This window comes from Macaca fascicularis, chromosome 5, assembly GCF_037993035.2.
Source record: "Macaca fascicularis isolate 582-1 chromosome 5, T2T-MFA8v1.1".
In the NCBI taxonomy this organism is placed as follows: Eukaryota; Metazoa; Chordata; class Mammalia; order Primates; family Cercopithecidae; genus Macaca; species Macaca fascicularis.
Genome location: NC_088379.1, coordinates 130,337,174 through 130,365,033, shown reverse-complemented (window position 1 = coordinate 130,365,033; position 27,860 = coordinate 130,337,174). Strand labels below are relative to the sequence as shown.

Sequence of the window (27,860 nt, the reverse complement as noted above, 5' to 3'; positions counted from 1 at the left end):
GGTTCATTTTCTGAAATTCATGTATTTTCTGTCAGTGATTTTAAAGAATGTTTTCTATATTCATTTGATTAAAATCCTGCTTCTATATTCAAACTATTTTTTATTCATGATTCATTTCAAAAAGGACTTAAAGTAATATTTTTTAAACTGTCTATGTCATATACACATATAAAATTATTCAATTATACAATTAACTACACCATTATATTATAGATGTACAATAAAATATTCTTTTTAAAAAAGTTTCCAAACTGATATCTTTATCAGAAACTACTATTAAACTCTTATATGTGACCAGGTCAGGATGTGCTATTGCTAAGGATGAATTTTGCTTAGGCTGAAATCTTGATTCTAGTTCTTCCTAATTGTATGATCCAAAGGGAGTTAATTAATCTTCCCTGAGCCTCAGTTTTCTCATCTGTGAAATGGTAACAACAACGATAACTATTTCATAGTATTCTGAGGTTTGAATAAAATGCCATAAATAGCCATTTGTTTTAAATAAATGTTAGTTTTTGTTGTTTTAGAGGTAGTTGCTGTTAATGTTCCATAATTATTAATAACGATGCTATTATTGTTTAATAACTATTACCATAGAAATAATGTTGGAGGCTGGGCGCCGTGGTTCACTCCTGTAATCCCAGCACTTTCGGAGGCCGAGGCAGGCGGATCACGAGGTCAGATCGAGACCATTCTGGCTAAAACGGTGAAACCCCGTCTTTACTAAAAATACAAAAACATTAGCCAGGCGTGGTGGCATGAGCCTGTAATCCCAGTTACTCGGGAGACTGAGGCAAGAGAATCGTGTGAACCCGGGAGGCCGAGGTTGCAGTGAGCCTAGATGGCGCCACTGTACTCCAGCCTGGGCAACAGGGCGAGACTTTGTCTCAAAAAAAAAAGAGACAATGTTGGAGAGAGATGAATAATTATATTTCCTGACCAGGATGTAAAAATGTGTCATCAAATACAAACATGCATCAGGGCATCTTAGGGCAAACGAAGCTCTTAAGGACAGAGATGGTAACAGCGCAGAATAGACCTGTATTCAAACAGGAAGGAAAGGGAAAGCACATTAGGACTGATAAGCAGCCTCAGACCAAGGGACACTAGAGTATCCCTTGGATGAGGCCCAAAGCGCACATGCTTTAAATCAAACACTTTTAATTTCATAGGAATGTAATTTTTCGTATTAAGCATTTTAAAAACAGAAGAACAAACGTGGGTGTAATTTGCTTGATATTTTTTCTGCATGTAGATTAAAAAAAAAAGATTGCATTTCCAATAGTTTAAAATATGCAGACAAAGCCTTATGAAATACAAACTCCAAAAGCTCAGACAGGATAAGTAATCTCAATTGTGTTGAGATTACAGAAACCAGTTACTGTAATCAGTTGGCGAAACTTTTTCATCACAGCTATCTTTTACATTTTCTGATAATAGTTTATGTGATGTTTGCTTCCTATTAGATTGTTAGTCTCTTGAGAGCATGGATAAAAGCTACAAATAAAAGCTATCCTGTTAAAAGTAACTGCTTACCTTTGAACCATGCATATTTGAACTATGTGTATCTGACCTGAACTATGCATATTTGAATCCCCAGTAAGAAACATTGTGTCTCACATATTGAATACTGGAATGATAGTTAAGGATGGGAAGGTAGTACAAAGGCCAACAAATTATCCACAATAAAAAATAAGAACAAGGTCCTAGTTAATACTTATCCCTTCTAATTCTGAAATCCTTACTTATTGTCTAAATGACAATGTGCAGAACCAAGATCTTAGCAATGTAAATATATGCATCCAGGCAAATGGCAGGGAAAAGGTTAATGTCCCTTCTGTTTCCATGTCCATCTTGCATTTCAGAACAAAACCAGATATCCTAAGGAGGTTTAATTCTCTACTGAAACACCCCAAGAAAACTTTCAAACTTATCTTCATCTAAGAGCAGGGATGAAAAGATGAGGTGTCATTTACATAGTTATGTCCTGGCAATCTTGTCTGATCAATGACAAAACCAGCATCTATGCAAATGAAGAAAATGAGAGAGAAATGAGTGGATACTTATTTTGGTGAGTATCATGGGTGCATTTTTTAAAGTTTGTTTCTCAAAGCTGCTGTTAAATAGATTTCACATAAGAGGCAACTGATACTGTGATACTCTTGAGGAAGACAGCTTCCCCAAATCATGATTATACCCAAGTGTGTTTCAATCAAAAGTCCTTACTCTTCCCATGTATTACATAGACTCTCTAAAATAATTTTATTTTTCTTCCCAAGTTCCCTTGATTTGAATTCAACAGCCTTTTTACGCTCACCCACTCTTGTAAGGAAAATTTTATAGGTAATAACAGTAATCCTTAAAGCAACCGCCATATAATTATATCTGGCTGTGTTTATATATGTGTTTTAACATATAATGTAGTTACAGTATTGGTTCCACCTAACCCTTTCTTCTACTACTAAATTTATATTAAATATTAGTTATTAATTTGTAGTTAAATATTCTATATTTTCCTTCTGTCAGGGTCATTATTAAAAGCAAATGTTGATTCATTTGTTTTTAAGTATTTAATTAGGAGACAAGTTTAGGTATATCAGTGACAGAAATGTTCCTTTCAAAGTTAGTTTAGTATCTCATTTAATTCAGTTAATTATAAGTTCAACCCTTAAAAAATAAATGTTCTGTGTTTTCTAAGTAGGCTTTTCCTTTTAATGTGATTAATTAATGGTTAATTTGATTCATTGATATACTTTGGAGTATGGTTATTACTTCCTTCAAAAAATACTGTTTGCTTTTATTTTCTAGTTTAAAAATTCACTGTAATCCAAACAAAAAAGAAAGATTTAATTATGATATAGATCAGCATTCAAACACTTTGTATTTATATTTATGGCTTTTGTTTTTAATCTCCTTTCTATGAAATTAACAGGCTATGATTTATAACAATTAAAGACCAGTGAAGTGTACTGGAAATAACTAAAGCCTTGGAACCAAATGAACTCAAATGGTGCTCTACCACAAAACAATATACTGACAATTTCATGATCCTTGATACTCCATCTACAAAACGGAAATACCATTACTTACCTTCTAGAATTGTTGAGATAATTAAATGATATATTTGTAATGCATATGTTAATTAGTATATGACATTAAAGTTGAATATCAACAATGAGTTCCTGCCTAGTTCTGCCTAATTTTATTTGTTTTCATAGTCATAGTACAATTAAATTTGTTCTAACATATTGCCTCAACATCAGAATAAACACATTGAAAGAGTGGTACCTTGTTTCAAATCTTCTATTAAAATACAACTAAGACCACTTACTCAAAAAAGCACAACCAGAATGGACAGTTTTCAAAGTAATTTTTCTAGCTCCAGAAATAGAGCTCACAAAATGACATTGCTTACAATGATCAGACATTGAACACTTAAAAATTTATCTTTACCAAGTGTTTCAAATATGATATTAAAATGAAAGAAAGGTCTTTTAGAGCCAAACTATGTTCTGAAGTCTCATTTCTGGAATAGTCATTACAATTCACATACCCTATCTTTTAACAAAGGTTACATTTTTATTTGTTTCCCTAGGCAGGTGGATTATATTTAGAATATAACTTCAGTATCTGACACTTATCAAAACATAGTGTATAAATTGGAAAATGTTACTCTAACTTTGCATTATAATAAAATTTTAAAATTCTGTGATTTACTTAAAATAAATATATGCAAAATCAATGTTTAAAAAATTACATCTGTTTCCCTTTTATTAGCTAATAACCTTTCTGTTCTCAGTTATGTCTGCGGCTCACTAGTCACTCATTTAAAAATTATTTTTATACCTGATACAGTATAATGAAGAAAATTACCATAGAGTTATTTTTAATGCACTTCCTTAATAATTTCCTTAAAACCAAGAAACAGATTTTGTAAGATTGGTTTTGATTTCCATCTATGTGGTATCATTAAAAATGTCATCACAATTTTTGTATGAACAGTAGCTATTTACATGACCAGGAGTGTTTACATTTTTTTATCATTGCCTTCTGGACCACACAAGGAGTAAATAACTGAATGTAGCATCAACAAAAGTAAATCAGTCTTTTAGGAAAATATGCAGTGCTATGTGTACTGCACGTTTTCCTCACAACACTTATTAAGAGATTGGAATTCTCTTTTTTTAACAGATACAGGTACTGTGGTTCAGGGAAGTTTGGCTTCTGCCTGAAGGTCACACAGCATGAAAAGGTTAAGGCAGTATTTGAATAAAACTATTCTGACTTCCAAATATATATTTATTTTAATATTTCACCATGCAGCACAGAGATGTACTCAATATTAAGAATAATAAATAGAACTCCTCCAGAAAAAAAAATGAAATACACATGAAATCCTTTAATGAAGGTTAAAAAACTGACTTTAGGAAACATTGAAGTTATAAAATATGTAAATTACAGTTTTATTTCTTCAAATGTTTCCTCTGTGTATTATAAATTATATTATTAACTAATAGAATACATTTACTGAGGCCATTTTTTCCCCAAATAGTATTGGAGGTATAAGACAGAGGCAAGCTAAGAAGTAAATGGATAATGTGATATATTTAAATTTTAGACACATATAATAAACAGTACTCCGAGAAAATCACCTCTACTCCTATGTTAATACTGCTCAATCACAACACCACCCCAAACCCCATCATCAACATCTACCACCACCATTTTTTCCCCAACAAAAATGGATTCTATTAATATATTTTCTCTTGGTTGCTGAGCAACAAAAATTATTCATGTAAGTATAAACACACTGACAAAGAGAAAACTGCTGAGAGGAAAATACAATAATAGACACCTCTATCAGCTACAGCCATCTGTGTTCAGTTTGACCCATGTTTTTGGCAAGCTTCTATTGTCCCTCCCATCCAAAGCTGTCTTGTCCTACAGAGAAAATTCTACTCCCACTTTCTTCATTTTCCAGCAAGACAGGGTCAACTGGTGTTCTAAATCTGCCAGGCTCTGGAATGAGAACACTAAAGATTCATTATTTGTAACTAATTACAACCTCAGTAGATAAATATGTTCCCTATTTTATTACGTGAAGTAATAAAATATTAAGCTGGTGTTGCAACGCAGGCTGTTCTGTTCCACATAGCAATACTATACACAAATTAGTATTTTATTGTTTTTAGTGGAAAATTTAAAGTACTATCTTAAAAAAAAGATACTATGGGTTAACTTTTATGCAATTAAAGGATTATCATAAAGCTACTAGTGAAGAAAATTCTAGGACCATATAATATAATCAATTCAAGTAGCATTTAATAACTCTGAATCATGCTTCAAATTTGCCATTAGATAGACATAATCACAACTGGTATTGGTATTAAAGTAATACATGAAATACATGTCTTGTTTTAAGCAAATCTTCTGAAACTGTCAAACATCTCAAAATTGTTATAAATTTGAAATTAACATGACAATATAATTGAATACATTTTATTCTTTCTTAATTTGAAGACAGGAGATGCCTAAAAGTTTAAATGCTATTAGCACCTGATAGGAAGCAATTTCTTAGAATTGTGCAAAGGATTTAGAAGCAGTGTCATGTAAGAGAAATGTTATAGCTGTTGGTGGTTCCAGGATCTTTGTAAATGGAGATTTAGGGAAAACAATATGGATGGGATGGGGACAGGTACAAGAGGAGAGGTGAGGGGGCATGTGGGAAAGAGCAAGAATCTGGGTTCAAAGGCTTCGTCTTGAAGCTGCATTTGCATAACATAAAATCCTTGTTTTACTTTAAATTCCATGTTTTGGGGGATGTGTTTGGGAGGATGCTGATGGAGATGTGAAGATCATGAGGCAGCTGTAGCCTCCTTTTCTCACTCCATGTTTAAGGACTGGAGTCAACACTGAGTATAGGTTGACTATACTCAGTAAGTAAGAAATTCTAATCTGGGACTCCTCTGCCAACTAAGTGTGTTACATAACTGGGCCACATAAACCCTATTGTTTTAGTTTTATCATTTGAAAATGAGGTATCAAATGACTGTCCTAGAGTTAAAAACCTGAGACTCCCATTCCAATTCTAGAGCTCTGATCTTTACTTGGTATTGATTCCTCACCTTCCTAGCCTTAGGATATTAGTGACTCCACCAGAGGAAAAGTTAGAGTGTATGTGATAGCTATTCTTTTATATTTTTAATATTTGAAAATACATGACATTTTTAAATAGCATCAATGTTTTCAATGGCAAATTTTGTTATCTCACAGGACGATTGTTTCTATTTCTTGAAAAATGGAAACAGATTAAGACACAGATTACTAGAAATTTATGCTAAGTATTTTAATCACTGCAGCCTACCTTAAAATGAAGTCTCCTCAAGGATTAAGCTAAAGTTTTACAGAAAACTTCTCTGGTTAGATTTTCCCTGTGATGTGCTACAGATATGTTAATGTGAAAACCCCAATAGGGATACTCTTGCTGTGATTATAAAATATTAATCCACTTCATGAAATAAAGCTAAACAAAAGCACTTACTAATGGGGAATCTCTTTTGATCCATAAATAAATAATCTGCCAGAACTGCACTTTTACAATTTGCCACAAATCCACTTACTAAAAGACGTCACATTAAAATGATGTTGAAAATCTGTCACTGAACTAGTGAAGATGCCATTAAGAAAATCATCACTTTAAAACAGGTCTGTTTTTGAGCATCTGTAGGACGAATTCTATTAAGTTCCTTGGGTTTAGAAAATATGTATTTCCTTTGTTTACTCTCTGTGTGTTTGTTTAGTATAAAAGCACAATGACATATATCTGATCTTGCTTCTCTGCTTGACTTGGCCTTTAGAAAGCTAAACATAAACTCTATGAGTTACCTAAATTACATATATCTGTAGGCTAATCTTATATATTTCAGGATTATTTTTAGTAACACTTATTTTTACTGGAGATTCATTTACTGTTGTATCTCTTTGTTGTACATATACTTTTGTAATCTGCTTCAAATCTATTGTAGAATGAAGTCAATGTATAAATAAAAATAATGAGTGTTTTGACTAAAGAACAAAGATTTAGATACTATAAAACACTACACCAAGCAGAAGGAAGCCCATCTTCTTTGTGTATTTGCTTATTTTGAAAATTTTATGAAGTAAGAAAACACTTTTCTGTCCAGTAAAATGTTAGAATCATTAATTATAAAACCTTCACTTAAAAAGTTACTAGAATTTACACGTTTTTTTCAAAAGCAGTTTTGAAAGAAAGATAGTTTTCCCTTTTTTGGACTGGACAAGCCAAGTTGACCTCAATTAAGAAAACTGCATTAAGTCATGGACAAAAAACGATTTCTAAACAGGCTCACAAATAACACAATTCCATGATAGTCAATATTTTACTACCATCACTAAAACTTGAGAGATGAATATCCCTCATCTAAATCAGAGATAAGGCTTCAAAATGAAGAAAACACTGAATATTTAAATATTCTAACTTGCTTGGTTCTTGAGCAACTTAGCCTTTCAAAAAGTTTCAGAATTCATAAATAACTTCACTTAAGGGGTTATAACTATTACTAAATTATGTCAACAACAATACAATAGTGGACGAAAAATAGCATTAACACCAGACTGGGCAGTATTGTTGAATGTCAGGCATGTTGACCAAAGTCATATAAACCTGGGTGTTAGTCTAGATTTGTGACCACACAGAAATAATGAAATTCTTTGTGTCTATTCTTTAAAACGAACATAAAAATGCTTGACTTCCTTACAGACTTGTTGAGGAAATTGAGAAAGGAAAAAAAAAAAAAGAATGGAACTGTAAAATACTTTAGAAACAGTTATTTTTTTTTAAAATGTTAATAGTCTTGTGTAGATCTATATTTATTTTTGGGAAAAAGGGTAAGAGCACTAATAAACTTTATTGAGTGCCATTTTTTTTCTCACAAGAAGTTGTGAAGTAGGCACTATCATTACCATTTTACAAATGAGGAAAACAAGATTTTGAGAGTAGCCGTGACAACATCTGAATCAAGCTTCTCTTAAATCAAAAGCATGCATTCTTTCAACTAAACTTAGGGATTATTCAGCAGTATTTTCTTTGCTGCATGTTAAAATCAAGTGGACTGATATTATTGATGTGAAATGTTGAACAAGGATGGTAAATTAGAAAAAACAAATGGCAGTAATTAAAGTGATTGATATTAAAAGTAGTAATGTTTTCAAAGTTTCCATGTATTCACCTTTTTGCTGATGAACAACATGGTTTACAATAACTTAAGATCTGATCTCTAAAGCAAAATTAGGTAAGTTTGAAGGAAATGAGAAGACATGAGATGGTGTAGCATACATTGTGATATATAGTTTCTAGAATGTTCTACTTTACCAAAACATCTATAGCATAAGTGGTCCCATTTTCCTTCACAGACGCCATAAATGTTTCTGAAGTTTGGGTTACAGGCTCTTAGCCAATCAAGTCATGTAGCCACTGTCTTTTTATCAAGGAAAATCGTCTTTTCCAATCAGTTAACTTCACTAATTTCAGAAGAGGCTCTAAAGTCTTGGCTTAAGAGATGAAAAATGACTCCCATACTTCAGCATGCATCACTGGTTGAGCTCCTGGAGCTTAAGCAGCATATTTGCAGCATTATCAACAGTAAATCCTTAGTTTATCAATGATTTACTGAGCATCTGACTAGAGCCAGCCACACTGTAGGTGCTATGTGTATAGCAGAAACAGATGAAAACCTTTCCCCTCATGGAACATATATTCTAAAGCGAAGGCACACCATAAACAGAATAAAGAAGTAACATATGTGTTATGTCGGGTGATGATAAGAAATAAGCAGAAACAAAAGGAAGGAAAGAGAAAAACGAAGATTGGAGAGAAGAAGGACTTTGCAAGGTGACTCTGAGAAATGATGTGGGGAATGTGTGGAAGGGAGCAGTCCAGGCCAAAGCTGCCACAAAGACCCCAAGGAGGGGCGCCGGAGGCTGGGGCCTGGAGCTCTGATAGTTGCTGAACAAGTTCAGGCAAGGAAAGTCAGGAAAAGAGATGTCCAAACAGTAACTAGTAAGTGCAGCAAACTAGGGTCTTCAGGGTCAGTGTAAGAATTTGACTTTTACTACAAGTTAAATGGGAAATTTTGGGGCAAATGAAATGATCTAAAAGATCACTCTCACTCTGGCTGCTAGACTAAACTGAAGGGGACAAGGACAGAGGCTGAGATGCCAGTTCATTCATTCATTCACTCAGTCATTCAACAGAAACTTATATTGTGTCTACTATGTTTGTTCCAAGTAATGTTCTAGACTCTTGAGATATGTTAGGGAACATAGCAGACAAATATATCTGCCCTTATAGAAATTCATTCCTGTGGGAAGAAGACAGATCAAACAATAATCAACATTATAAATCAATAAATTATATCACTCACACCCACCCCCTATACATATATAGTGTTCATATTTTATATAAAGGAATGACATTGGTTGAGCTCCTCAGTGAAATAGATTAAAAACAGAAAAAAAAAATCAACAACTAGTTCCAGGGGCATTCCAACATTTAACATGTGGGGACATAAGTAGAAATTGGTGGAGGAGGCTGATAAGTCTTATGAGAGAGGAAGATGAAGAAATGACACAAGGCAATGGAAATCAGGCAGCGTGAGGGGATGGTTACAATAATCAGTTATTAAAAGAAGATTAAGCCTAATTTACAATGTGAGATAGAAAAAAATACTTGAAGTATGGGAGGTTGTTGTCCAGGTTGATGTCTGGAGAAAGGGTGTTCTATGCAGAGGCAAGAGCCAAGGCAAAAGCCCGAAGGCTGGGGTGTGCCTAGCAAGTTCCTAGAATAAAAAGAAACCAGTGTAGGTAAAGCCAAGTAAAAGAAGAGAACAGCAGGAACATTGTCAGAGATCAATAAGAAGATGTCTTCGATAATCCAAGGGAAGAATGATGGTGTCTTAGACCAAATTAGTAACAGTGAGCATGATGAGAAATTATCATGAAATGATCACATTGAAATGACATATTTTGAAGACAGAGCCAACAAGATCAACTGACAGGTTGTATGTAGGGTGAGAAAGAAAGTCAGGAGTCAAAGATAACTCTAAGATTTTTGACCTGCGCAATCAGAGGCTTGGAACTGCCATCAACTGAAAAGAAGATGGCTGAAGATGGAATAAGTTTTTATTGGGGAGATTATCAGCAGCTTAGATTTAAATATGTTAATTTAAAATATCAATTAGGAAGTTAATCAATGAATAAGTAATTGGTTATATGAATATAGGGTTCAGAAAAAACATGTGGGCTGGAGACAAACTTTTGGAGTCATCAGTGTATATTGTCATTTAATGCTATGAGATTGATATCTTCAAGGGAATAAGTATAGAGTACAAAGAGAAAAATTGCAAGAACTGATTTTAGGGATGTTCCAGCACTTAGAGTTTGAGGACATGGTGAGATGCTTGTGAAGGGTGCTGAGAAGTGATTGTTCCAAGAAATAAAAAAGGGTAAAAAGTAACAGAATATGATGACTTGGAAGCCAACTGAATAAAGCATTTAACAGAAGTAAAATCCACTAGGTCAAATATTCTTTAGATTAGATACAATGAGCATTGAGAAAGGCCATTGGATCTAGCAATGTGTCCATCATAGTGACCTCAGTAAGAGCAATTTCACTGGAGTGGCAGGGGCCAAGTCTGATGGCAATAGATTTAAGAGATCATGAGAAGAAAAAATGCAGGTACAGGCAACTCTTTCGAAAAGTTTTGCTGAAAAGGGAAGAAAATACATGAGAAACTGAAATAATGGAAATATATTCTTGCCTTGGGTTTTAGAAAGTAAAATGAAAACATAACAGATTATAGGTCAATAAAGATTATAAAGGTTAATAGGGACCTAAACAAAGATTAATAGGGACCTAAAGTAATGCTACTACTGGTTCATCACCAAAATTTCATTTTACATTATATTTTTTCAATCATAACATGAAAAAGTATAGAAATATGAAAACAACTTTTTATATGGTGAGAACTATGTCTACAAATGTACAGAAACAATCATTCTTATAAGTAGCATTAGTTAGTGCTGTGTTGGAACTAAATGCACAGACTTTAGAGGCAGACCGCTGGGTTTAAATCCTGCTTCCACCATAAACCAGCTCCATAAGCAACCTCCATGAGCCTCAGTATTCTCATTTGTCAAATGATGATATGTTGCATCTACCTCCAGAACCATTGCAAAGGCAAGACAGCACCTGACAAGACTGTTTACCAGTGTCTAACAATAATACAAGCGCTTTATAAGGTGTTAGAATCTATGAATGATACAAAGCCTTAGAGAAATGTCAAATAATCATCATCAAAAATGTCATTTGCTCCCACCTGCCAGTAGCAAAGCATGTTTCTAAATGTCTTTTAACATTTCTTCAAAACCTTAAAATTCTTTGGTTTTTACTCACTGATTGTTTCTTAAAAATGCACACATGTCTGGAAACTGAAGAACACTATGGTCCTATAATCAATTTTTAATTACCACATATAAATTACCTGCCAATTAGATTGTTTCCTCTTCATGACTTTATTGTCCAATTTTGTCTCAGGATATTAACAGCAAGGAAAAGCCAACAGTCTTTGTACAATGGGGGTATAATTACATGTGTGTATTTTATACAGAATGTTTGTTTCATAGAATATTTTCACCTGCCTGCATTCCCTATACTCTCCTTCTCAGTCAGCATACTATTAAAAGGGCTACTCTTGTCACAGATTACATAAAGCTTCAAATCATTAGAAAATATTTACCATATTCGATATTGGACACTTTATACTTCTCTTGACCCATATCACCTGCCAGTTATTCTTTTTCCTATTTCCACTCATGAGTGCCTAATTCAGAATACCACCTACTTTTATGGGTATTATAAAGAGCTGGGCCTGGATTCATTAATCCTTGAAATACAGAACCCACCTCAGGGCCTATGCAGTTTGCTACAGTCACTAATGCAACAGTCCCTCACAACTAATGAGGTTCTTAGGCAGTTTTTCACTCTAATGATGACAAAGTGCAAACTGCAGACTGCAATGAAAAATTGATTCCACAGAATTCTAAGTAAATAACTATTTTTCAAAACTATTCCTAGAGCAGATTTCTCAAAATCGAATAAAACAAAAAAGAATTAAAATTCTTAGGGTTTTAATAAAGACAAAAATGTAATAAATAGTAAATTCATTGGAAGATGAGTTATGTCTATAGAAATCTAGCAGCAGGAGTAAATCAAGCATACTGAAGATATATATAAAATATGCAGCATGAACATAATTGGCCATCAATAATCCTGTTTGTCACACACATTTGTACCTATCTTAAAAATTTATAAAGCCCTTTAGTTCACAGCATTTTGTTCAATACATTTAAAAACATACCAGCAGGAAAGAAACAAAATCAGAAAATTCATCCCAGGCTGTTTTTTAAAGAAACACTCTTGACATCAAACACATAGGAAGCAGGAAAAGGTTTTCCTATTTAAAATAATCTTCACACTGTATCCACTCCAACCCCATCATTATTCCAAAGAAGATGATTTATCACCTACAAATTCAACAATAGATTTTCCACCTTCTTAAACTGCAGTGACTGCTTCCAAAGTGAATAGTGCTGTAGGTTAGAAGAGACCCCTCATCAACCTTTGCTCTCCATTTGGCTTCAGCTCCCTTCTCTCCAATTCTCATCTTCTTCCCTCCTCTAGAAACCCTTGGAAGTCTTCTTAATTCAATTCAGGCTCCTTGCTACCACCACTAACTCACCCCTAGGGATGTAACTGATCTGCTGAGGGCCTTACCTGTGGTAGGCAAAATTTTTTTCCCTTTATTTTACACAATACATCACAATACTTATTAATTTTTTTGAGATAAAGTCTAGTTCTGTCACCCAGCCTGGAGTGCAATGGCATGATCTCAGCTCACTGCAGCCTCTGCTCCCAGGTTTCGACTGATTCTCATATCTCAGCCTCCCAAATAGCTGGGCCTACAGGCGTGCACAACCATGCCCGACAAATTTTTGTATTTTCAGTAGAGATGGGGTTTCACCATGTTTCCCAGGCTGGTCTCGAACTCTTGGCCTCAAGGAATCGTCTGCCTTGGCCTCCCATTTAAGGCGTGAGCCACTTTGCCTGGCCTTAAGTGCTTTTTAAACAACAAATCAGAGAGTGAAAACAAAGTTATTACAAAGCATACATATATCATCATAGCTATAGGGCAACGAGCTTTTCTTTTAACCAAAACCACAGACTGATCTGGCTTGATAGAAGAGTATTTATGAGGATGCATTCTGAAGTTATTCAAGTCTGGATATGGTTTTCTTTCTATCTATATGAACTTAAGCAACTTATTTAACTTATCTGAGACTCAGTTTCCATAGCTATAAAATGCAAATGATATTAGTATTGTATGGGTTAAATAAAATCCCTAAAAATGCACTTATCACTATGCACTTATCATTATGTCCAAACATAGCAATATTCAATAAATTTTATGATAATAATAGTTATTATATACCCAGCTCTCTTGCCTGTATTCTGCTTATGAGGTTCAATACACAAGATATACAGACATTTAATTTAAGGTGCACTAGCTGATTCAAAATCCTGTGAAAGAAAATCATTTCTAACGTTTGTATCCAAAATGGACCTCACAAATGCCTCCATCATTTCTCTTGGAAATCTTAATAGTTTCTTGTGAAAATAAATTAATTTATTATCAGATTGCTAAAACTCATTTGTAATCATTAATGAATCATAGTCCATTTACCTAATATTCCAAACATACTTTTAATACATTATTTCAAGTGGCTCTTTTTTTGCTGGTTGTTTACTGAATTGCCAAAATCTCACTACCCACACCAATGGTTCTCCAATGGTCCTCTCACTGTGGAGCATGCATGAACCTCCATGCAAACCAGACACCCATTTAAGGAGCCCTGGAAAATCAAAACCATTTTCATGATAATGCAAACCATCCTCTGCCTTTGTTCACTGTGTTGGCATTTATGCTAGAGGTGCAAAAGCAATAGTGGGCAAAACTGGTGGTACTTTAGCACAAGTCAAAGCAGTAGATCCAAAGTATTTTAGCAGTAACTGTGTTTATTTGTTTTACTCAAGGTAAAACAAATGAACAAACAAAACAATTTCATTTAAAAAAGTAAAGAAATTTTCTTGAGAAAACAGGAAATGTATTAATGTTATCAAATCTGGACTTAACTTTGATGTCTTTTCAATATCCTGTGTGACACAGAGCAGTATGTGCACAAAGACCCATTACTCTGTACCTACGTATTGTGGTTTTCTCAAATAAATGCATGTGTGTAATTGAGTTGTAAGCTGAACTAGCCACTTGATTTGTGGAATACCATTTTTACTTGAAAGAACAACTGTTTTTTTTTTTTTAATATTTGAGTATGCATAATCTTTTCTTTTTATCATGAACAAAGGAAGCCTGACACTTCCAGGAAAACAACAATATATGTTGCTGATAGTGAAATTTGAGCTTTCAAGTAAAAATTCAAATTTGGAAAATTTCTAACCATCACCAACAGGTTGAGAGTCGTATATTAAAGACTATTATGATAAATTCCTTATCAGTTACACCAACAAGTTTGAAATGATCAATGCCTGATATTTCTAAATCAGGAATAGGTAAAAAATTCATGACGAATGCAAGATCAATGTATTTTTTTGTAACAGATCTGACAGGGTTTCATATTCCACACCGCAAGTAAATCTTAAGAACCTGCCACTGTGAACTTCTGGTGTAGTAGACAAACTATTTCTCTATTTTCCAACTTAAAATATCTGTGTAAGGATGGATTCTGTTTGTATATTTTAGCCAAAAACACAACATATTGCAATATATTGCCCAAGAAGATTTGAGAATCCAGCTGTATTCTATTGAGCTAGCTATTAAAGAGACTTGTAAAGATGTAAAATAATGCCACTCTTTAATTTTTTAGTTTGAAAAAAATAAACTTTTTAAAAATAAAATAAAAATGTTATATGTTTAAAATATAACATAGTTTTAAAATGAATTAACAAATATTTTTAATTTATTCAGTTTTACTGTTAAAAATGGTACATGTCAATAGATAAGACACGCTTACACAAAGTCTCCAGGGGTGTCCTTGACAATTCTTAAGAGCATAAAGGGGTCATGAGAGTAGCAAGTTTGAGAACTATGGCCTGGTGACTACCTGAAAGTATAAGATTGCTTCCTTCCATTTAAACACTAAGCTCCATGTCAGAACACCCACCTAAATTCCTCTTTCCTTGTTGAGTTTCCTGACAGTTATCAATTCATTTGTAGAGAAGAGATAATCATGATGTTCTGACCTGAGTTCAATTAATGAGCATCATCAGATTTAATAGCTCCCTTCATTTCCTCAGCTTTTCTCTGGTGATTTATTCCTAAGTTACAAAGACACATGTTCTGATCTTAGGTCTTCTACCATCTCATTCAGCAAACATGTATGGAGCACCTACTATACCTCAGGTAATATACCAAGGTCTGAAGTAACAAAGACCAATAAAACAAAGCCCCTGACCATCATGAGGTCCAACCAAGTTCCTAAGTTGCATGTTCCTATGTAATACACGTTAAAAGATATGCTTACTGAAGTACATATATCTATTTTTTGGTGAACCTAGAAAAATGGCACAAACTTTACATGACCTATTCTAACATAATCAAGACTATCTAAGCTCTTCTGAGAACATAAAGAGATAAAATAAAACGGTAATTAATCTTGCGTCTGTAACCCAAACACTCTTTCAATGACATAACTACCAATGCCAAACCTTTGGATATAACAAATAGGGTAAGTAAAGGTGTATAACTGGACAAATCTTTGGAATGAACAATATCAGAGTCACAGTCATTAGCCTCTTACCCCAAATGTCAGAGCTAGGAAAGGAATGCAGATGAAATTGTTTCTCTTTTACCCGCTGACTCTCTGCCTGCCCATGGAATGTGATCAGCATGACTCTGCCAGAAACCTGAGTAAGCAACCCAGACTCTTATCAGTGTACATGAATAATTTTTTAAAATGCATTGGACAAAGTCCAATTAAACAAACAATTTAAAAATTACCTTTGATAACAAGAGGAAATGTATAACTTATTTTTGCAGAATCACAGTAAATTAATCGTTTGAGCAGAAGGAAAAAAGCACTTTATTGTATATACTTGAAAAATCCAACCAATAATAATGTGAAATTCTAGCTCACAACCACTGCTTTCAATACTCTTTGGAGAAACACATTTGCTTTTCATTTTCAAAGTGGTTGAATCTTGAGCACTCAAATTTGATTTACAATTTCAGCACTTAAGTTCACAGAAGATATGCTGACTTTTTTTAATTAAAAAAATCATATTGAATTCTCCCCAGATTTTTAAATGACTAGACTACAGTAAATATAAATAACTTTTCATATTGGTGTTACTTGACTTATAAAAAGTAATAAACAGTTCATCCCCTATTAATAACAAAATTACTTACAAATACTTTTAATTTTCTTGCCTATGGCAGAGGCAGCACTATTTAATACTTTTATGCTGAGCCAATCTTTGCATAGCTAATAGGTAAATAAAAAAGACCCAATAAATCTAATGATTAAACTGAACATTTATTCTCATTCTCCATAGTATTCTAATAAAATGTACTACAGTGAACCAAACAAGAGCATCTAATAATGTAATCTGTTTTACAGTTTAACAAATTCATCTAAAGTCTGGAATGACTTAATTGCCTGCCTTCAAATCAATATTTTGGTTTTCAAACTAATCAAATATATTCATCTAAGAATTAATTCCAGAGAAGAAAGTTAAAGACAGGATTGTGGGTTTAGGAGATGGATAACTTCAACTCAAAACTCAATTACATATAAATCATGGCCTGAGCTAAACCAAAGAGCTCAAACCAAATAGATGAAATAAGCCCTATATTAAACTTTTTTAAAAATAATTAGGTCAAAGAAGATATTAGGCTTAGAAATCCTTTCAGTGCTATGTAAGATAAAATTGAATTCCCCTTAGAATTATATCTCTAATTAATATGGTCCTCTAAGCCATAAATATTCTTCCCCATCCATAGATAGACATAACCAACTATTATGAAAAAAAATCACAGAGGATACAAAACTATATAATAATAATAATAATAAATTATCATTTAAAATAAAGAAAATCCCCACCTCCTCCCCTAAAAAAAGAAAAGCAGCAAGAAAACAAGCACATGAGCCTCAATTTCACTAGCATGTTGTGCTTGGGTCACTGCCAAGTATCACAAACCACATTTGATGTTTGTGTTTTTGGCTGAGTGACACTAGAATGTCTTTGAGGGGCCTGGGGAGGGAAAGAATGAACTTAGAAACACCAAACAAGAGTTTTCTGGAGTATAGCTATATCATTTCTAGTTGATCATCAAAATAACATTGAAAGTAGTTCAATTAAAAAGCAAATCAATGATACAAGGAGGTAGTAGCCTAAAATACACTCCAGGGAAGGCTGAGCTTGGAATTCTTTTGGCTTATGCTATCAAACACTAATTTCTTACCAACCAACATACAGAACAACATGTATCTATCCCATGGCATTGAACTCAGTATTGTCAAGAAACAGCCCCTAGTCTCTGATTATTCACAGCACACTGCATGCCCTAGTTTAAGAGGGAAAAGGAAGGATTATCCTAAGTCAGAAGACAGTGTCTAAAATGTTAAGGCAGATGAAATCAGGAATCTTCCAAAACTTGGCTCAGCACATTAAAATTAGTCACTGTCTATAAAGAAACTGCCAAGACTGCTGAGGATGTGAAAGTTAATACTGTCCTGGTGTACACTGTCAGCCCATCCTCCATGGCCACTCTTCCTGAAGAGCTATGGTACAATGCTGATTCCTACCAAAGCTCTTCATTTTGGAATAGGTCTTCTTAATTCTGAAAGTGCCCATCTTCTAGTAGACCTCCTTACTGACTGGTATTTAGATTACCTCAGCAATTTAGCTTAGAAAAATGGATTTTTTCCACTCTGAAACGGCTAAATATTTCTCCTTAGCCTTATACATTTGATTGCTATAAAGAAAAATATATAGGGAAAAGAAAGTTTATTATTTAGTTGCAACCAAGATTAAAACTAAAGTTTATGTAATTCTCTGTTAGTCTTTGTGACAGAACATTTTTAGGTGTTCCTGTTCATAAATTTAACAATAAACAATGAAGGTAAACAATTATAGAGAGTAAATAGAAAGAAAATGACCTTTCTAAAAAGCACATCAACAAATAATAAATGACTACAAAATCATTACCTCTGCTCTCTGTGTTCTGGGAAAAGCAGTTGATTTTTCTATGGCATAAACATCCACCAGGTAAAGACATGCTCCTTGCTCCCGGTCCAGAATGGCTGCAGTCTGAATTATACCAGTATGTCGTCCAATAGTAAAGAGGCGTCCAACAGTTTTTTCTTCACAACGAACTGAAACAATGTAATACTCCACTGGGGCCTCAGATCCTCTGGGGCTAGCTGCTTCTATTGATATCACATTTGTGCCAATGGGTTCTCCTTCCTTCAAAATAGTTATATATTTGGGTTGAGTAAAAACAGGTCCATCAAGGCCCTGAAGAATGATGGTCAATTCAGTGGTTGACTTCCTCCTTTCAGGCCCAAGGTCTGTTGCTGAAACTATGAGATTGTAGATCAACTGTGAAGGAACCAGCGCTGAAGCCACTCTCAAGTCTCCACTATAACGATCAACAATGAAGGTGTCTGTGTCCCCATTGATGATCTCATACTCTACTTCTCCATTAGCACCTTCATCTGGGTCAGCAGCCATAATTGTTGTCAGAACAGAACCAATCACAGCTGATGGGTCTGCAGCAAGGGCGTTTTGTGATATAAACATTGGGACATTGTCATTGAGGTCTGTAACCAAAATGGTCACGTTCTTCAAAGCATACCGTCTAGTTTCTATTGGCACAGCTTGATCATTGGCTTTTACAGTTAACTCAAAGAGATTAGCAAATTCCCGATCTATTTCAGCATTAGTATATATAGTCCCTTTGACTTCATCTATGGTAAAATGGTTGCCTCTTGGCATCTGTTGAATGATTGTGTAGGATAGTTGCCCATTAATATCTGCATCAGGGTCATGTGCAGTCACTGAAATGACAGATGTACCAATGGGAATGTTCTCAACAATAGATTTGAAAATATCTCCAGGAGGAAAGCTAGGAGGGTTGTCATTAAAGTCCCTCACGTGAATAACCACTGACATTGTAGATGAACGAGGAGGTCTTCCTTGGTCTTTTGCTGTTATATTTAATTTATACAAAGACTGTGTTTCAAAGTCCAATTTTTTGGCAAGAAAAATACTCCCAGTGTTTGGGCTAATGCTAAAAGTTCCGTGGTTGTTAGTCCCAGTAATACTGTAATATAAATCAGCATTGTCACCTGAATCGGAATCAGTTGCAGTAACAGAGGACACGAGTTCACCAATTCTCATGTTTTCCAAAACATCAACAAAGAGTGTTGATTTAGGGAAAGAAGGGGTATTGTCATTTTCATCTAAAATATCAATATTTAAAGTACACGTTGAATTGAGGGGGATTGTCCCTGAATCCACTGCTTGAATTACAAGGGAATAGGCAGGTGTTGCTTCATAGTCTAATTTGCCAATTAGTGCTACCTGACCAGAGGTAATGTCTATAGCAAACTGTCTTTCTTCATTTCCTTTTATTATAGAATAGTGAATAAGTCCATTATTACCTTCATCAACATCTGAGGCAGATACTCTTAAAACTTGTGTCAGATTGGCTGCTGACTCTGATATTGTAGCTTGGTAAAAGTCTTTTAAAAATTTGGGAGCATTATCATTTATATCCTTCATGTAAACATGTACAGTGGCCTGATCCTTGAGAGGCTGAGGGAGCCCCTGATCTGTTGCTATGACTGTAAAGCTAAACACTGCAGTCCCTCTCCGCCTCATAAGAGACTCCCTGTCAAACTGGTAAGTATTTGTAATTTCCCCACTGATAGTATGCAACTCAAAATCTGGCTGCACCATTTCAAAAGAATACCTTACTTCTCCATTTGGCCCAAAGTCTTTATCTACAGCACTTACTTTGCCCACAAACGACCCAGCCCTTTGCTCTTCTTCGAAGTAAAATGTGTAATTGGTACTGTTAAAAAGAGGTCTGTTATCATTTACATCTTCCAAAATTACAGTAACATTCACAGTAGCACTAAGGGGTTCCACTGCTCTGTCAGAAGCAACAACCATTAAAACATATCTGTCTTGAAGTTCACGGTCAAGTTCACTTTTTATATACAATTGACCATCTGGGAATATGCCAAAAGCATCCCCTGTATTTCCTTCAGCAATGGTGTATGCAATTTCACCATTTGCTCCTGAATCCTTATCAGAAGCTTGTACTTTAAAAAATCGAGAATTCACAGGTTCTGACTCAGAAAGGGTGACCTCATAAGAAAGTTGGTCAAACACTGGTGAATTGTCATTTACATCATGGACATAAACTGTTAGGATGACACTAGAGGAGAGCTGTGGAACACCCATATCAGATGCCAATATCTCTATTTGGTAGGAGCCAGCCTGAACATCCAGAGGCCCAAGCAGACTAATAGTGCCATTCTTTCCATTGATAGCAAATAGGTTCTTGGGGTTTTGCTTCAGACTATAGAGTACCATGCCATTGACACCTTCATCAGGGTCCACAGCTTTGGCCTGGAAAATGCTGTGACCTGCCTGCCAATTCTCCACCACATCTACACTCTCTATTGCCTGAAGGAAATGGGGAGAGTTGTCATTCAAATCCTTAACTGTTATGTTAACCATAGTGTCTCCAGTCACTGTGCCCCCACTGGCCACTACCTTCAGCTGATAAAACGATTGCTCTTCTCTATCAATCACATTTGCTGTGGTAAGCTGCCCAGTGACCTGGTTGATAGCAAACATACCTTTCTGATCCCCAGTAGTAATGAGATAACTGATGTTGGAATTGAGATCCATGGTGGATGCAGACACACTACCCACATGATATCCCAGCGCCACGTTCTCAAAAACCACAAAGCTGTAGGCAACCTGACCGAATACAGGTGGGTTGTCTTGAGTGTCCAATACAGTGATGGTTACAATTGCCTGGTTGGGAGATTGTAAATTGCCACCATCAGTAGCTACTATTTGCAACTGATAAGCTGTTTTTTCTTCTCTGTCGAGGGCCATTCTTGTAGAAATAACCCCACTCTGAGCATTGACCTGAAACCGAGACCTGTCCCCAGCAGATATACTATATTTGACAGTACCATTGGTACCCAAGTCTGGGTCAGTGGCAGACACAGTGGTGATGTAGCTACCTCCAGGCTCATTCTCCTTAATATGAGCAAAGTATTGGACCGGGTAGAACACAGGGCTGTTATCATTTATATCCAGAAGACTCACATTTATGCGAGTCATTGATGACTGAGGAGGGGAGCCCAGATCTGTGGCCAGAACCAACAGGGAGTAGAAGGCTTGCTCTTCTCTGTCCAAGGAGGAAATAGTACTCAACCTCCCAGACACAGGATCCAGACGGAAGGACCTCCGGTCAGTCTCTGCCTCTTGTAAGGAAAAGCGCACTGTTCCGTTGTCACCCAGGTCCCCGTCAGTTGCCCTGAGCATCAGCAGTTCTGTCCCTGTTGGGGCATTCTCAACCACAGACACATCATACCCTTCTGGCTGGCTAAATCTTGGCTTTTCATCATTCACGTCTAGGAGAGTTACTACGAGCTGGGCATAGGACACCTTGGGGTGAACTCCCTGGTCCCGGGCACTTATATTCAGTACAATCTGGGAAGCAAGTTCACGGTCCAGGCCCCCAGCGGCCCCAGTGGTCACGAGGCCACTATGTTCACTGATATGGAACCATCCCAGTCCATTGCCAGAGACGATGCTGTAACGCAGATTAGCATTGAGACCAGAGTCGCCATCAGTGGCAGATATCCCACTCACATAGCTTCCCGGAGGCGCCTCCTCGCTCAGGTTCACTCTGTACACTTGCTGTGAAAAGACAGGAGGATGGTCATTGATGTCATTAACAAAAATCACCAGGCTTGCCACAGAAGAGCGCGCCTGGACTGCTGCGCCAGGGGGCGCCCCATAGTTATCAGAGACGGAAACTGTGAGGTTGTAGGAAGGGATGCGCTCCCGGTCCAAGGCGCTAGCCACCTTGATTAGGCTCAGGTTCGGTACTTTGCTGCTTTGCACTTCAAAGTGGCGCTGCTCATTGCCCCCGAGAATCTGCACGGAGATGTTCCCGTTGGCCGCGGAAGAATCTGCGTCGGTCACGGTGAGCAGAGCCACCACGGTGCCCACTTGAGCGTTCTCATCTACCGAGGCGTAGCGCGAGGTTGCAGGGAAGTAGCGGAACTTCACTACCGGGTCATTGTCATTCACGTCCAGCAGCTGAATCAGCGCCTCGGCGCGCCCCGTGAGGGAAGGCACGCCTCTGTCCATCGCCTGCACCGTAAGCGAGTACTGGCGCCGGGCTTCGAAGTCCAGGGGCTCCCGTACCGTGATAAGCCCCGTCTCAGGGTCCATTTGGAAGGGGGTCCCCTCGTCCTGAAGGCGATAGCGGATGTCCGCGTTGGTGCCCTCGTCCGCGTCCGCCGCCGCCACCTGGAGGACGCTGGAGCCCACAACCGCGTCCTCCGGCACCCCCGCCTGGTAGTGAGAACTGCCAAAAACCGGGGGGTTGTCATTAATGTCTTGCACAGTCACGTTTACCTGAAGGTAGCCCCGCCGCTTAGGCTCACCCTTGTCCTCCACCTCAACCAGGAGCTGGTACTGCGGCGTGACCTCGCGGTCCAGCCCGCCCTTGGACACCAGATGCAGGAACGCTCCCTCGCCGCTCGGGTTCAGGGTGATGTCCAGACGGAAGCGGCCCGCCTCGTTGCCGCGGATGATGCGGTAGGAGCGGTGGTCCACACCGTTTGAGCCGATGTCCGAGTCGGTGGCGGTGTCTAAGATGACTTGGCGCCCGCTGCTACTGTCTTCCTTGAAAGTGACCACGATAGAGGGGTCCGGGAAAACGGGGGCGTTGTCATTAAGGTCCCGCACCAGCACTCGCACTTCGGTGGGGTAGGTGGGCGCGCTGGAAAGGACCACCAGGTTGATCACGTCGCTGGGCAGGCTCTCGCGGTCGATGGTGGACGTGGTGTACAGGGCTCCGGTGCTACTGTTTATGGCAAACAGGGCGTGGCTTTCGCTGAGCCTGTAGGTGAAGCCGGGGCGCGTCTGGATGGTGCCTACCAGAGTGCCTGGAGGTTGCTCTTCCAGCACTTGGAACACCTGGCGCTGCTCGGCCCCGTGGACCCAGGCCTGCCCCGGAAGCAATGACAGTAGCCAAAACACTCGAAGGAGCTGAGATACTGATAGAGTGTGCAACGGGAGCCACGGGCGGCCAGTAGCCCTGTCTGGTGCTAAGTCCATGGTCCTGGCTCCCTAAAACGATGTGATAAAGAGAAGGAAGGGTGAAGCAAACGCAATGATATTTACAGGGATTAAGGAGCGCCAGCAAAGATTCAGCCGACGGCTTGGTCTGAGACCTCTCTCTGCTATTTCAAAGAACCTCCAATCCAGCAAAAGCAAGTAGCATCAGCAAAAGACTCTGGGTAGCCAGTTGGACGCGGAGTGCAAGAGAGATGCTGTGGCGAAAAGCGGCCGGGCATTCCGCGGGACACTCCCAGTGAGCTGAGTTCCCAGAAAAGTTTCTCAAGCCTCTTATATATTCCCCCTTTACTTTGTTTTTGAATCCAGATAGTTTGAGCGTTTTCACCCAGGTGGATGAGAGTTGGGAGAAGTTGCCTGTATCTAAGGTATATGAGGAATCATTGCAAAGAACGGTCTTCAGAAACTTTAGAACTTACCCGCAGCGAAGAACGTGAAGAGGGAGGAATAAACGTCCAAGCACAACTGCGCACCGGGGAAGGGTTGGTGGGGAACCGGGAGAATCGAATTCCTTTCCCAAAAGCTGGAGGCGATGGAATTCCTGGAGTCCCCACTCCTCAAAAACCACGCTGCAACACCCCTCCAACAGGGCTCCGGCAGTGGCCGCTGAGGCCCAGGCGGCGGCGTCTGCGCGCAGGCAGTTCGGGAACTGCGTTCCAAGCGCTAGCGTTCGCGCTCTGGCTCCCGTACCCGGGAGCGCTCAGCTCTGCCCCTTCCCCTCCAGCAGCCGCCGCCGCCGCCGCCGCCCCTGTTGCGGCTTCAAGCCAGTGGTCCGGCACAAACAACAGCCAGGGTTGCTCGGCATTTTTCACCTCTGCCGGGGCGCCTGCCGACCCATTATTTGTACATCCAAGTCGAACGCAGTTCCCCCTTTCTTCTTGGCCTCGCAGGGGCCGGGCAGAAACAGCGTGCGGTCCCCGAGTCGCCCTCCCCTCACCATGCCAGGGGGGTTGTTCTCCGGCGGCCCCAGTCGGAAGCCCACTCTAGTGCGCCTCGCCCCTGCCCTCGCTATCTCTGCTTTTATTGTCCGGTGTCAGTTTCACTTTGTAATCCACAAGGCTTTTTGTTTGGGGCGGGGGGTGGTCGGTGCCTCCCTCTCCTTCACCGTTGGCAGTGGAGGCGGCGAAGTCGGCGCTGGACTGTAGTGACGCCCTCCACAGCTCCGGACGGCGCCTGTCAGTGCTCTCCCTCTCGCCGGCCGGGGCCGAAGGTTGGACCGCGGTGGAGCTAGGGCTCCGCGAGCCCCTCTCCACCTCCCGCCTGGTCCCTCACACTCTCCCCGCCCCTTCCCAGTCGCACAGGCATGCTCACACACACACACACACACACTCGTACACACACACACACAGCGCGTCGCCGAAACACAAACAGAGGGGGAGGGAAGACCAGGAGCTGGAGCAGCACTCAGAAACTTTGCTCGCCACTCATTGATCCCCGCACTTTAGTTCGCCCGGACTCCCCCTAGCTCCCGGTCCTGTCACCTTCTGCCCCTCCCTCATCCCAGCCCCATTGGGCCGGAGCTGAAGCAGCCCCGCCCGGCACTCCTACCGCGAGCGCCCTCCGCCTTGCCTGGCCTCCGACTGGCTTCTCGGGATGCTAATCACTTCACCCTCCCGGACGGCTGTAGGCGGTCTGGTGTGGGAGCAAAGCGAGGCGGAGGCGCTAAGAAGGGGGGTGATTTTTTTCTCTTTTCTTTTCTTTCTTTCTTTTTTTTTTTTTTTTTTTTTTTTCCTTTACGGCCAAATCTTGGCCGGCGTCAGAGCAGTAACAGCAAAAGGCTGCCGCAGAATGGATGGGGGTGGGGTCAGGTTTGCAGATAAATAACTTTAGTGGCAGGGTCTGGGGGAAGACCGTTAGGTTGTTATGCTAGTAATAACTCAGGGGTAAGGGGGTCGAGAGAAATAAAAGAAAGGCGGGGGGTGAGGGTCTGTTAAAGCGGGGAGGAAGGATTAAGCAAAGCCTGTCTGGGAATGCACAGTGCAGATTTGCTTTAACCATTTCCTGCCCCTTCTCTCTTTATGCAAGGCAGAGAGCTGCCATACAATGTGATCCCACAGAACAGAATCCAAACCAAATCCTCCCCTTTCCTTCTCTTTCTACACAGTGGGCTTCCTGCTGTCTAGAGTGAGCTAAACTCTAAATGGTCACTCACTTGCCCCTCTCCCCCACCTTTCAGGTGACTAGGGGGCAAGAGGCCTGGGTACCAACTACCAAAGGCACTTTGGACTTCCTCCTATAGGAAAGGCCAGGGGAACTCAGTGTTCTGTTTTCTTTCCCAACTGGATTCCAGGTGCCAGTAGCCCAAACCTTAGGGTTTCAACAACAGTAATAATGGCAGCCCTTTGAAAAGAGGGAGGTATTTTCCTGTTGCAAAGTTAGTTGGGAATTTTGATCCCTGATGGAGTATTTCCACCTTCACATTTTTTAGCCAAAGGAATTCTAATAAAGTTTTATTTCGCTTTTCAGTCTGGGAGAAATAGATACCAGAAAGTAGAAATAAATAAATAATATTTAAGCTGAAGTTTTTAAAGATACCCACATGCCACTTAATGCACTCAGATCAACTCACCCACTATTCACTGCAGCTAATTTTTGTGGTGGCATGCATCGTTTCTTTAAAAGAAGAAAAACGTTACTAGGAATCAGATCGATATTTTTCCCCTTTAAGGGAACCAACTTAGAAAATAAGAATTTAAGCCAAACAATGCAAATACAGGGCATGTGTCACACATTTCTGCCACAAGGATCCCTCCAAACGTAAAACTTTCTGCGCCCAGAGAGGGTTCAGTCATGAGTAAATACTGCCCTCTGCTGTTCTATGTCAGTCTTACATCTTTAGTCTCCTGGTTCCTTGCTTAAAATTAAATGCAGAGACTAAAAGGATCTGGTTACAAGGCTAATTCCTCCTTCTTGCCTAGGGATAGCAGCAGAGAAAATGATCTTTAAGAATCTCCTAGTGCCTTTCTTATTTAGAGTAAAAAAAAAAAAAAAAAAAATCAAGAGTAGTAGGACAGACAACAAATTCAAGTCTTGATGATGCAAGCAGCCTGTAATTCAAAACTGATTTATGGAAACATGATTTCTAAAACTATCTCCAATTCCTCTGTTTAGGTTAAAAAACTAACTTCTACATATTCCTCTACTGTAATGTAATGATTTAATTGGAAACAGGCAAAAAAGTTAATTTTAACCATTTATGTATTTTAAGACTTGAAAACATACTAGACTTTTTAGAGACATTTTAAGCCTTTTTCTCAAAAATCCTATTTTTCTTAAGTTACAATCCTAACACCATTATTTTTGGTATAATTTGGCCAAAAAATATTTGTAGATGAACTAAACTGACAACTAAATTTTTACACAGTTTTACAAATCATGACTGTGTGATTTTAAGAGAGTATCACTGTTTTTTTTTATTTTGTTTGCTAATGCACTATTATTCAGGTATTTATAGAGAAATAAACAGTAAGGAATCATGCAGATACTTGTTGTAGGAGATCATGGACTTTTGTTGGTTTGCTTATTTTTTTTGCCTGTTGGATAATCTTCAGATTTAGTGTCAGTAGTATTACATTTTCATTATATATGAGTGAATTTAATTTGGAGAACAGGTGAAAATCATTCATTCTGTGAAATGGAAAGTATTCAATCAGTGCAATATGTATACATTTTACTTTTACTAAACAAGATATGGAAAAATAAAGTAATACAGAAAATATATATGGAGAAAGAGTACATAAAACATTTTTTAGACAATTTCAAAAGAGGGTTATCAAAAATTAGCCAATAGTGTGGTTATTTGAACAAGTAGAAACTTTGCCCATGATGACTACTTTAAAGTAACATATTCATTTATAGATAAAACCTATATATAAATTTACAGTCTACGTATAGATAGCTACACAATTTAAGGTAAAATATAGAGCATGGTTTTAATAAAAGACAAAGGTATTTTGTTGTTATTTTTCTCCTTTGCATTTCATGCATGCTAAAAAATATGGATGCCCTCCCAGAACATACATGAAAGAAAGTAAACACATATAGAGATCATTGTATGCATGAAATATGCAAAAAAGCCATAGAATACATTACTAGGTAGATATTATAATGGAACACATTAATAAACAGTTACCATAAGAATCATTTCTCATTGTACATTTTCTTTAATTAATTGCCTTTCAAAAAAACAGCAAGTTAAGTTTATTTGTGCTTTTCTACCAAAGGCTTGTATGAAAAGTGTTGTTTAGTCAAAGCTTTTCATACAGTTTCTAAAGGGGAAGATATTCCCCAATGTTAATAGACTGTG

General features: G+C 38.2%; 1 protein-coding gene across 5 annotated transcripts in view; it reads right to left on the bottom strand.

Moving 5' to 3' along the window:
• FAT4 (FAT atypical cadherin 4) overlaps positions 1-25,002 on the bottom strand; it is a 187,569-nt gene extending 162,567 nt beyond the window's left edge. For 4 of the 5 annotated variants that reach the window (XM_045392852.3, XM_005555880.5, XM_015450808.4 and 1 more), the window contains exon 1: positions 18,362-25,002. In XM_045392852.3, coding sequence (XP_045248787.2) covers positions 18,362-23,536 — 5,175 coding nt within the window. In that variant the 5' untranslated portion in view covers positions 23,537-25,002. The remainder of the gene's footprint in view (positions 1-18,361) is intronic. The other variant, XM_005555879.5, reaches the window with a different exon arrangement.
• Between the last annotated feature and the right edge of the window lie 2,858 nt (positions 25,003-27,860).